Source organism: Branchiostoma belcheri, unplaced genomic scaffold, assembly GCF_001625305.1.
Source record: "Branchiostoma belcheri isolate BF01 breed outbred unplaced genomic scaffold, Haploidv18h27 scaffold50, whole genome shotgun sequence".
In the NCBI taxonomy this organism is placed as follows: Eukaryota; Metazoa; Chordata; class Leptocardii; order Amphioxiformes; family Branchiostomatidae; genus Branchiostoma; species Branchiostoma belcheri.
In genome coordinates, this window is record NW_017804132.1 from 741,021 (window position 1) to 753,739 (window position 12,719).

Here is a 12,719-nt window from a genome sequence, read left to right on the forward strand (position 1 = left end):
CCCCCCCCCCGGCCCCCAAACTGTTGTTGTATACGTGATTTGCGTACGTGTGTAAGACCTACCCATTGAGCACCACAGCCAGTCTGTTGGCGATCCTCACACAGACCACATCCCCGTACTGCCGCCTCCAGACCGTCAGGTTCTGTAACAGGTGGCTCGGGCGAAAACTGAGCAGGTTACCGAGCAGGGGCAGCCCTCTCGGCCCTGGCGGGAGGTTCTTCGGCCGTCCACCGCTGCCCAGTAGCCAGTAGGCCGCCAAAAAGACCAGGACCAGTACCAGAGCGGACTGGAGGGTTAGGTTAGCCAGCAAACTGCTCACAAAAGCCACAACTGACTCCATTTCTTACAGCATATAGCTAAGAAATGCGATATTATAAAAGTTTTGCTTGCATCACTGTCATGGGACAGGTTGACCCAGTGACTGACCTCGGATTCTCCTACTTTACGGAGAGGGGTGTACAGAGGTCTAAAATGAAGAGTGACTTTCTTTGCCTTTGATATGGAAGATTCAACGTCACGGACATTTAATGTGTCATCTTGAACATGTCAGCTCTTAAGTATGATTGAAAAGTACAGCACAGCTTTCGCCTAAAGGACACACAGCACGGAAAAACAATTGTCATAGTTCGAACTTCGAAGGTCAGCGTCCGAACGGATGCTAGAGACGCTTATGTTTTATATCACATTTGTATAATCAGTGCGCTTTCCCCATCGATAAATGTCTCTTTAAAAAGATAATTAAATGATTGAAACGTTAACATATATGCTACCGGGTATCAAGAAGAAAATAGAAAATAAAAGACAAGCAAAATAAAACAAATGTTCCTTACGGTACCAAGGTTTTTCTAAATCAAACGCCTTTCCTGCTACATGTATATTATAAGCAAAATATTCCTTTATGTATAATCTGAGAATAAGTTTAAAAGTATCAAAACAACGCTCTCATTATCTCTTGGAAGGGCGCAAATCTGGTAGGGTTTGGGTGCAAGAACAACACCCAGGGTGCCTTCCATTGACGGTGCAGGGGCGCCCTCTGACAGTTTGAATGTGAAGTGCTGCAGCTCAGGCAGGTTGCCAAAATATTGCCAGACGCGGTAAAGAGTCTGTTGTCTATGAGAGGCCTGGTTGTTGCCCGTAGATGCATGTCACCCTCTACGTGCACGTGAGTCTGCCCACCTGTGAATACAAAAGAAAAAGCGTCTCCAACAGTTCGGTATATACGTATACCGTAGCAAAAGTTCGCGAAAAATGGACGTGTCAAGTTGCAGAACTATACATTCGCGGTGGCGGCAAGCCAAGTGCAACAGAACGAAAGTGGGCGAATTATCTGTTCACATTGATGATAACTTTGTGGTTCGACATTTTAGGGGCTAATAGGTTCAAAGGAATTATGGAAAATATATAACCTGCGGTATGTGCAGGCCTCGTACTGTTCCCTGGTCATGTCCCTCTGCACGTCCAGCCAGTCCAGGTCCTGGTGGTGCTGGAACAGGCGGTGCTCGGAGAAACCTATCCTGGTGTCGTACTTCAGGATTAGCTGCATCAGCGACCCGCAGCTGTAGTCAGGCACGATGTAGTCAAAATATCTGCGACAAACGGAGAGATTCAAACAACGTGTTAAAGACATCCAGTGTTAAAGGCTTGGAAACAGAATTCCAAAGTCAATATTCTAGTCATTTATCTACGTCCTAATTTGAAACAACACTGCCCCAAATTATATCGACATTCATGGAGCAAAAAGGCCCAAAATTCTGACGAAAAATGGTTACTGCTACTACTACTACTACTACTACTACTACTACTACTACTACTACTACTACTATTGCTACTACTGCTACTACTACTATTGCTACTACTACTACTACTACTTCTACTATTACTACATGTACTACAACTACTACTACTTCTACTTCTACTTCTACTACTACTTCTACTACTACTTCTACTACTACTACTACTTCTACTACTACTACATGTACTACTACTATTACAACTATTGCTACTACTGCTACTACATGTACTACTGCTACTACTACCACTACATGTACATGTGTACTACTACATGTAACGTTACTACTACTACTACTACATGTAACGTTACTACTATACTACTACTTCTACTACTACTACTACTACCTGGCACAGTCCTTGAACTGTTTGTTGAGGATGCCCCTCTCCTTCTCCAGGATCTGTAGGTACTCCTTCTCGGCCTTAGCCTCGGCTCGCAGGTTGCGCGTGACGCGGTCGTAGGCCACGAGCCGCGCCCGGAGACTGGGGCACCTGCGGTCCGTGCTTCTCACGCTGCGGTGCTGCGGAGCGAGACTAACATCCGGGCCAGCTTTTACCTGGAAATAACATCAGGAAGTAAGAATAGGGGTGAAAGAGGCTTTTTAAATCAGGGCCCATCACTTAACCGAGACGGGGGCCGACATCGTTTACCGGATACCTTTGACCCAGTGTTGCGGTGCTGCGGACCGAGACTAACATCCGGACCAGCTTTTACCTGAAAATCAGACCAACAGGAATTCATGATAGGGATGAAAGAGGCTTTTTAAATCATGGCCCATCACTTAACCGAGACTGGGGCCATGACTCTGTTTGACCTTCTTTGACATTGACCTTTGACATTCTACGAACAATATGGCTGCCATTATTCCAGAGCTTCCTGAAAACTCATGACAAACTTGTCTGGGCTGAGTCACACTGTTTTCTTAGCCTCCTTCGCAGTCTTGTTGGGCGTGGGCGTAATTTTTTCTGTGAGCGACGCGAGTAATATGCCGGCGCGAGGGACGATTTGCTGCCAAGGGACTTTTGCCACGGAGAGAAGGTTTCCGCGCTCATTGGAGCACAAGACTGCGAAGGAGGCTACTGTTTTCTGATCTTTCTGGCTTGGTATTCGGTGTCTGTACTAGGATTACAATCAAGATATCATGATAGTAGGAATGGAACGAGGGGGGGGGGTAGAAAAGATCGAAAGGCATGCAAATGTGGAACTTAAAAAGACACGTACTAGTATATTCACTGAAACAAGTGCGTAGCATACCACACCGTATATATATATATATACAAATGCACGATCTTCGGCCGTCAGAAATGCCCTACAATTGTCAAACCCTTCTTAACTATTCCCTTAGGTTAAGTCCACACAGCACTTCGTTGTTGTTGCGGTTTTGGTGGACAATTAAGACTATGTTTTCCCCCATGTTGATTGTCGACACTTATCATGAAGCTATCAAATAGCCTATCACAACACGCAACAGTTTAGAAGCGTAACAACAGTTAGTAAGTGTGCTACTAGACGCTCACCTTTTCTGGAACATTACGACTCTCCACCAAACACAGCACACAACACACAAGACAGAATTTTGCCAACATTTCTACAAAGAAAACCTCCCCTCTCTGCCTCACGAATGTCTAGATCTGCACCAAAACTGCAGAGGAAACAGAGTCACCCCACCGGGAGTTTGCAGTTCCCTTGTCGTTGATAACCTCAAATATTTGAACTCGAGTCCAGATCCAGATGTTTCCAATGGGGAGAGGTCTAGTGCTGTCAACCCTGTACAGTATACACACTGTGTTGCGTAGGTGTCGTCAAGGCAACGGGGGTTTCTTTACTTCCTGTGATCCCTCGTCTATGCTTTGGTGAAAATATGATACTTGTAGGTTGAAAATGTGTAGTGCAAAAAGCTACAGATATTGAAATAGAGTTCGGCGATCATATACATCCACCAATACAATATCATTTTTGTTATTGTCTTTCTGGATTTTTGACTGGATTTCAATGACCGGATAACATATTGAATGTTAATGAACTATTCTATATATACTTTTTTTTTTATCTAAGAAGATCTATAATACGGGCCTTGTTCTCATATGACGCCATCAATGGTGATCGATGTCACAGCCTCCGGAGAAGACCAGCTCGACAGCGACATTTTGCGACTTTTTATAGAATTACAGGAATTCCTTGACAGAAACATATTCATGGTTATTTCAAGCCTCTAAGATTGTAGCATCGAATCATATTCAAAACATTATAACAATTTTTCCACATTCTAGTAATCGTTCAAACTTGACGTGTTTCTTTCGCTTGAGTTACTAGACACTTAATACTGATTGGTAGTTGTTATTACTGAAGTAAGTAGATCGTTAAAAGAGCCATTGCTATCTTTTGTTCCGCTGTATCTCCCAAGAGATAACCCTGTGGTGTCATCAATACAGGATATCTCTACTTACCGCTAACAAGACAAGGCGTCATCGATATCACAGATCGTAATCTGAGATATCATAATAAAGACCGATCAAAATCTGACCTCGGAAGTCGGTTTAGTCGTCTGAAGTTCACGCATGCCCTAATAAGGACTTAAGACCACTTAATCCTAATGGATTGGATTAAGGGCAGCTTAAAAGGAAAACATCTTGAAAGCTCGTTAATTGCAGGTACGAATAATACCAACTCCGAAACAGAAAAACTTGTAAAACACTACGACTGGAAACTTGATATATTGTAACAGCCATAAGCATTTTGGAAGTATGAATAGATATAGGAAGGTTAGATGAGGGCCTGCAAGGGGGGGGGGGTGTCCCGACAACGCTCTACGCTGAATTTGGAAAGCTCTCGATTACGCTTTACGATAAATTCCAAGTGGCTACAACGCATTACGAAGAATTAAAACGCCGAATACGCTCTACGCAAAAATATTAGAGCGGTCCATCTACGCTCTACGTAGAATTAAAACGGCCGATTACGCTCTACGGAAAAGGGCTTGCGGGCCCCCTTAGATTTCCCTTTGACTCACAAAGAACTCATATGATGTTAACGTTGCACAACGTTTCGGAAAGCCATGTCTACCCCACCACAAGGACAAGGCGACCTATATGTAACGTTATACATCATATACATATGTGCAGCAGTTGCTATATATGAGACCCCTAAAACGTCGTTTGTTTTAAAGTCAAACTGCTGTATATGCTCAAGTTGTAGTAGTCTCCACCAGACTTATTTGCAGGATGAATAAATAGTAGAAATCGGCATAAAATGAATGTAGCTGGCAAACTGGACCTCTCCTGGCCAGCTACATTATTCTTTTTTTTCCGATTTCTACTAATGGCTGAAGTTGTATGGCGCGATCCTTTGGGATACGCACTCATTGTTTTCCCAATTCTCAGTGTCGTGGGATTCTTCCAGCTGTAACTTTCTCATAACTTCATCAAGGCAGCCACACAAGGAAGTCGCCAGACGTTCTCTAGGACAAACATCGTGTTCTCATTACCGACGGTCTTCACTCCTCTGCACGGGAGTGTGAGAAACTTTCACGGTGAGTTGACTTGAAAGCCGCCGGGCGTCACCCGGTCCTGGAGCCGCCGTGAGGCCGACTGAACGGACACAGAAGTTCGCCAAATAAGAAAAGTTGGTCCCAGAAGACTTAATAGTTTTCCCATGGATTATGTCTTTCTCATGGCCCGGTAGCCTTGTAGAGAAGGCCATGTAAGTCTTCAAAAGGACTAGACATATAAGTCCCTCTACTCTATAGATGTACATTGCAACATCTGAAACAAAGAGCGACACAGGAAAAAGTAAAATTTAGCCAATATAATAGGGACTAGGGGAGTTTAGGGAGCGTAGAGTTCATTTGCCTTCAGAGGGGGAAATTACCCCTCTCGCGGACTGACTCTCCTGGCCAACTATTTCCCTTTTTTTTTTACCGAATCCTACGATCCGTACCCCTATAGGAAGGCCTGGTGGAGGCTAGAGTTTTATAGTCTGTGTATCCCCTGGAAACAGCCTGGTATCCCCGCTAACGGTGTGGTCCTTCCTGCCCCCTGATGTAACACAAATATTGACCTCGTCGAAAACCGATTCACACATCCATGGGAACCACAGATTTTCTCAGATAACGTCGTCAACCAATTATCTCTCATATCCGAACTGTGCACAAGCCAATTAATTAACCATTAATTAATAAACTGAGGTCTTGGTTCCAAAACCCAAACAAGATTTCTGGTTTCTAGCTACTTCGACATACAGTGGGTCACAGTGCAATGGTACAGGTGACTCAAAGCAAATCCTAGGTATACATTCCTAACTAATCCAAAGAACGATGGACGATTACTAGTTGCAGTGTGTAAGTAACCATTGAATTACCTGTTTAACGTTAAGACGCTACTAGGGCTAAAATTCAACCTGTTAGTGTTTATTTAAATTTTGTTGGAAAGAAGCTGCATCTTGCAGGGTCATAAAATGAGCGAAAGACAGAAAGGCGCGTACATCTGTGTCAGTTTTTATTGACCCGGTCGTGTCCAGGTGCAGACCGTACCGTCTGGGGAACACATCCGGACACAGACATGGCGGCGCCCGGCGAGCCTTTTAACATGGAAATTCTCTCGAGCCGGGAAGCGAGAGGCGAAAATTCTTCTCTCAGCGTGATGATGCTTTCATCACTCACCCTTTTACCGGGGGTGAGACCGGGGGTGAGAGGGGGTATGGGGTCGTGGATGGGTCAAGTACATGCTGGTTTCGTACAACCTCTAACCGTCAACTGTATTCTAGTCAAGCCGGGTTTCAAAATGCCAAATGTCAAACATCGCTAAAGTACTATTATTTAGATCCATGCACGTACAGTAAACGGTCTGCGTTGCAATATGGAAATACCCGCAAGAGGCGCTGTTGTATCTATAGCGGGTAGTCCATATATGGTGTTTTAAACGGAAGAAAAACGAAGCTTAGGCAAATAAATAAATGAAGGTATTTCTGGTTGGTTGACTTCAATAATGAAATGTGCTGCACCGTGCTTTAAAAGACGACTCTGAAACCGTTTTGCTGACCTAATTTTCACAAATTGAAGTAAGATGTTGGCGGTGGTTTCGTGGCCTTTTGAACAGCCCCTCCCCCCCACACGCCACACTCGAGTACAGAAGCCCCGCTCCTTTCATGTGCAGGACCCGTGACATGTTCTCTCCCTACTCACGACAGGACGGGGGGAAGATGTGATTTCAACATGCTGAAAATTCTCTACATTCTCCTGTAGAGAAAGCTAGATACGTCAAGTGACAATACTGTGTAGGTTTATGTTTTTGAGAAAATAATATCCGAACAGATCTTTCGGTGGCTGCAAAGACAGTATCAAATTGGTGGTGGTAGCGACAAAAAAAGGGCCATATATAGAAAGCAAACGATCTTCTAACATCAACCTCTGCTTGGACAGTACCCAGAACTACTTTATTGCTATAAACTATACTTGTAAGAGCATATATCCGTGAATAGCTTCATCAAGTTAGTACGTAACTGAATAAAAAGATTCTTTTGTAGCACCTAAAACAGCGACACCTGTGCTTCTGTGCAATGAGAACCAGTTAGAATTGCCCTGAGGAAGGTGTAAAAACTTAAAAAGAGGACTGTCTCTTTTAAAGTTTTATAATACAAAGTTTTGTACCAGTATGGGCGTACATGTGCGTCGAGAGGTACTAGTATTTTATCTTTAGTAAATAGGTGTTGTTGTGATCCTTATTTAAGACAGCGTCATTTTTTTTCTGTGTCCTGCGATCGCGGTCTGCCACCCAAGTCGGTCTTGGTCTCTTACGAAGCGATTTTCCCCTACCGGCGGGGGAACGATGTCCTACCGGGCCAGCTTTGCCGTCCGATCGGCTGTCCAGCGGGAACACCGCCGTCCGACTTCACACCTCATGAATATTCAACACCTTGTAAGGAGGAGCCTGAGGATTACGGATATAAAGCCAGACCTGCCCTCCTTTAAACTCACACGTGGACTCTTGTTGACAACACTTCGTCTGATCTTCCACACTTTCTTCAAGATGAACTACACAGAGCTGAGCAGCTGTCGGTTCCAGTTCGACACGTCCTACCAACAGACACCGGACCAAGGGCAGGACATGTTCGGCAGCCTGCAGGTCCCCGCCCCGATGGAACCGTACGGAGGCTACGGTGAAGCGGCCGGGCACGTCCCGGTCCCGCCGGCGTCTGCTCACGGGCCTGGGCGCTGTCTGATGTGGGCCTGTAAGACGTGTCGGAGCAGGAAGGCGTCCCGACAGGACAGGAGGAAGGCCGCCACCATGAGGGAGAGAAGGCGGCTCGTCAAGGTGAACGAGGCGTTCGAGGTGCTGAAGAGAAAGACGCACATGAAGCCGAGCCAGAAGACACCCAAGGTGGACATCCTCCGGAACGCCATCGCCTACATCGAGCAGCTGCACCAAACTCTACGGGACGGTCAGGAGAACTCGGCGGGACAGAGCGCCGACTCTCCCGCAGCCAGCCCCGGGGCCTGCTCCGACGGAATGGTGAGTTTCTCCATCCTCCTTTTTCTGCATCTTCTAACTTTGTAATGAAGCATGCAATCGCTGGGCAGCCTTTCTGAATTTGTTAAAAAAAAGCTGACTTGGCACGTCTTTGTTTTCTGAAATTCCAGAGATCGCCTTACCTCAGTAGAATAACTGTCATGATCATGCGGATTCCAAACACAGACTTTAGAACACCTTACTAGTCAATACTATAAGGTTTTGATTCTGCCACACCCTTAACCGGCACAAACACATAGGGCAGTAGAAAAGTTTATATCATACTTGTGTTTTTCAGTCACTAAAATAACGAACTGTTAGCTATGCCAGTGGTGTATACGTAGTTACAGAAAAGTAACGTTTTGTTGAATGTTTTCTTCCAGGATTTAAACAGTCCTGCCAGCTCGTCTTCAGAGTCAAGCTTCACCTGGACAGACGACATGTACCCGTCTTCAGACCTGTTCACCGGTAGGTCTTGTCATCTTATACATCACACGTTATTCAGTAAGGAAGTTGAATTGTGACAAGAACATTTGAGTACAGTAATCTCATTCATAGAGTCTTGCGTGTCCATCATTCATAGAGATTACATGAAAAAAGTAAAGCCTCAGCGTTTTTGTCTTCACCTCGGCGTACTGAAGAACATGATATTGGTAGGTCGAAAGTGACGAGACTGGCTTAGAGTCGATAAAGAGTAGCCGCACCCTCCCACCGTTTGCCAATTGTACTCCTAGGTACTTAGGCTGACTAACTGCTCTGGCAGATATACCATTTGTAAAATTTCTACTAAGTTTTTTTATGAACCCATTCTCATTATTTTTACCTACGTGAATTTGTACGTAGTACACTATCAGGCTCTGATAGACTAGATGAAGACAACAGAATTTTGCAGTTTCTATAACATGTCTTCCATCCACTTGTCCCTTACACAGAGTTCCTGTCCAGCATGTCCAGTGACCAGGGCGGCACCAGTCTGGACAACCTGTCGTCCATCGTCAACAGCATCGCCCTTCCCGACACTCACCTGCAGTGACGTCATGGCCGAACGACCAAGATGGCGGCGAAAAAAACACCAAACGATTCCGTTCCTTGTAATTCCACGTACGACAGACTCGACTGTCACTAAAATCGTCACTTTATATCCGTAAATCTGACATTTTGACCATGTGCGACTTGTGCAAGAATGTCATCGAAAAAATTGTGAATTTGTTTGTCATTATGAATCTATTTTTGTAATAAAATATCTGAGAAAAGTATCCTATGGTGTCGTCTGACTTAAGTTAGTTGATAGTTACAGGTGTCCAGAGTAGTAATAGAGTTGACATGCTAGTAAAGCTATCACTGGATCTATTCAGACTGAGAATAAGATACAGTCAGTTCAGAAAAGCTAGACCAGTCTAATAAGTTAGAGAAGAACTGATTACTAATAGTTACTGTACTTGACCCGATACTTGACGACCCGAGACCCGATACTTGACAAATCTCAAACAGTAAAATAAGAAAAAGCTCACAACATGATTAAGTATGTTTCTAGCTAGTTCTACAGACTAGTCATAAATCTTTTCACAGGTGTTAGGTCTTGTTACATACGGTCCGTCCACCCACGCGCAAACTTGGTGGCACTGCACTAGCTATAGTGCTGTTTGTACTCTCAAAGTGAGAAACTTTACATACTAGCTGTAGTATGCTGAAATTCAGTCTTCAGTTTGGCGAAATGATTCTTCGGTTATGATATGAAGGTTGCAGGTACAACAAACAAATCCTAGGTGCAAAATATATGAACACAGAGAACACAATACGTACATGTACATAATAAATCGTTCTCTGAAACTTTGAAGAAGGTACAATACGTTTATTGCCAATAGAAGGTGTGTCCTAAATAAAGGCACTATTTTTATATATGCCATGAAGGCATAAAAGGCTGATTTTGGTGTGAGACTGACATAAATGGTACTTCCTTTCCTAGATACGGAAACTACCTCTCAACTTGTTACCCCTACTAAGAGCTTGTATCATTAACAAAATGCGAAGTTCTTTACTTTGTACATTCGTACATTTGTGGGAACGTTCAAAGATAGAACCATTGCAATTTTCAGCCAAGGAGATTGTCAAAATCTGCCCAAATAAGTTGAAATGAAATACCAATGGATTTGAGTGACAGAAGGTCTTCTATAATCGCCTTTAAACCTCCTTTTTCCCTTTAAAAGCCAATTTTAAAACCACGTCCAGCTGCAGCCTGAAATCACCAGCTGATTTCTTTGTTGGACTTTAAACAATCGGTCGGCTTGTTTTCTCAGTAACTCGGTCCGATCGGGCGCAAGTGTTTCTTCCCTCGGAGAGTTCGGGGTAGCTGCACGGTGCGCCCTGTCCAAACCTTTTCGGGGCAACTGTTCCAATATCCTACCGACAAATCACTCCCCTGAGATGCCACGCTCTAGGCGCGATGCTGCGCTTCAGGACAAGATGGATGGGACAAGTCTAACGTCACTGCAGTACCCCAGTTTCACCGCTAGGTGATGCAGTTTTGTCATATCAAGGAGGTGATATCAATGATAGAATTTCCTCGTTTAAATAGACCTGAATGATACAATTTAGGGAACAATGAATTTACAGAATATTTGAGCATTGATAATCAAGGGGGGTTTTCAAAGGCAAGTTTTATTGAAGAAAACGTTGCGAGGTTTTCATTATACTCCAAATAAAGAAAGGAGCCTCGAGAATGCACTTTTCTTTTGTGTTTTTCGACGAAATATAAACAAAAGTAACTTATTTTAAGAGGTGATATTAGATACGATTACACCAAGGCAATGTTTGTGATTATAGGGCGTGTTATCCATAAATTCATTTTTATCATACCATAAACTATTAAGGTATTCTGCGTTTTCTACTACTATTGTGTAATAAGAATGTATATGTATGAACGTCATAAGAATGTACTTGTAAGAATGCGCGCAATTCGTGCCGGGTGTTTTCTTGCTGTTGTAGCGTGCATGGATAAAATACATTTCTTATTTTTGTGTGACCGCGACCAACATGTCGCCCGCCCCCTGCACGACACATGCCGACAGTTGAAGTTGACCCTGGCTCTCGGAGTGAGCAGTTGTGGCAAGTGGCACGCGTCGACGGGCTGGTCGGACAAAGGACGGCCTTATACGTGCCCGTCCCCCGGGTGGATGGAAGCCCGCAAGTCGCGTGGATGAACAAGAGGAGCCCGGGTCCTGTGTCGTTCTCCTGGGCACGGTACCACACCCCAGAGATAGCAGAGGGTCTTCGGTTTCCGCTCCTACTGTCTGTTGCTATGCAATTTCTTCTGCAATGGCTTTTGGACGAACGGGCGCATGGACAGTCAAACTATTAAACATTCTGTACATGTATAAGGATAATACAAAGAATATTACCACAGTCGTGAAATAAATGCCGCAGTTATAACTATTATGAAAGCCGATGTGAAAAAATTCATGCTTTTTATGCCACCAAATGTAGCTACAGAATATCATATGATATCCTACACATTTCGTTGAACAAAGGAATAGGACAGGTTTCTAGACTAGGTTTTAGTTTATATCAAGCAAGATGCCAAGGCTGAAAGCTTTGTTTTTGTTTTTGTTGTTGTTGCTTTAATCTACATTCAATGGTGTGTGAAGCGTTTTATACAGCTGCTACTGAAATATTCAGTTTTAGCATAAGACAACAAACAATTCATTGATCGAGCTAACATGATGGATTAGAAATTTCAATAATCCTACATAAAAATTGTATCTTTATCCAGGGTCAGAAAAGTTTGTTTCTTGCACATTCTGTGAAGGCTTCGATAGTTTCTCTGTCAAAGAAATCCATCATGGAAGCGTCCATTTCTCGTGTCCATACGACAGTAGCCGTGTGTGTGTGTTATCTATGTGTGTGTCCCGGACCCCTGGCTGTGTATTGAAACACCGGCTCGTTGAAAAATCATCAACACTTTCTCTGTCTTCAAGATGCCGACACAGATACCGAACGTCACTCACTTTTACTTCGCAGAGAACTTGAGACAAGCAAACACGCAAGACTCTTGAAATCGCCTTATTTCTTTCACCCCAGATAGAGAAAAGTGATGACAAAGCGAATGGAAGTTTCTTCCAGAGAAAACCTACCGTTTTAAATCACATTTACCAGCACTGAGGGACAGGATTTGGCGCGCACTGACAAAGTGACATCATTAGAAAACGATTGTCACTTCTGGGCTAAGTGGAGATCTGCCAGATAATAGTGATTCACACCGCCCCGACACTTCCGACTTTCTGTGTGTATTGAGAACCAGTTAGCACAACCAACAGAACAAGAGATTTAGCGGGATAAAGCTATTTTCGCCTTTGTGTTAATCCGGTTTTAAGTAGCTCGCGGTAATGGAGCTAATAAACTCATCAGCAGCACGAGAGGATGAGATTTTA

The 12,719-nt window shown here is 43.9% G+C and overlaps 3 protein-coding genes across 3 annotated transcripts in view; 1 reads left to right on the forward strand and 2 right to left on the reverse strand.

The window, feature by feature from the left end:
* Window positions 1-434, reverse strand: part of LOC109480295 (cytochrome P450 2U1-like) — a 3,879-nt gene extending 3,445 nt beyond the window's left edge. Inside the window, exon 1 of the mRNA XM_019782480.1 lies at window positions 63-434. Coding sequence (XP_019638039.1) covers window positions 63-340 — 278 coding nt within the window. The 5' untranslated portion in view covers window positions 341-434. The remainder of the gene's footprint in view (window positions 1-62) is intronic.
* Window positions 435-476: 42 nt separating this feature from the next.
* Window positions 477-3,426, reverse strand: LOC109480341. Its single transcript, XM_019782534.1, has 4 exons — window positions 3,307-3,426; window positions 2,137-2,345; window positions 1,407-1,586; window positions 477-1,176 (listed from the first exon to the last, which is right to left on the reverse strand). The coding sequence occupies exons 1-4, from the start codon at window positions 3,373-3,375 to the stop codon at window positions 1,146-1,148; spliced, it is 489 nt and encodes a 162-aa protein (XP_019638093.1). The 5' UTR covers window positions 3,376-3,426; the 3' UTR covers window positions 477-1,145.
* Window positions 3,427-7,745: 4,319 nt separating this feature from the next.
* On the forward strand, window positions 7,746-9,359 carry LOC109480333 (myogenic factor 5-like). Its single transcript, XM_019782524.1, has 3 exons — window positions 7,746-8,295; window positions 8,676-8,760; window positions 9,225-9,359. The coding sequence occupies exons 1-3, from the start codon at window positions 7,813-7,815 to the stop codon at window positions 9,323-9,325; spliced, it is 669 nt and encodes a 222-aa protein (XP_019638083.1). The 5' UTR covers window positions 7,746-7,812; the 3' UTR covers window positions 9,326-9,359.
* The last annotated feature ends 3,360 nt before the right edge of the window (window positions 9,360-12,719 follow it).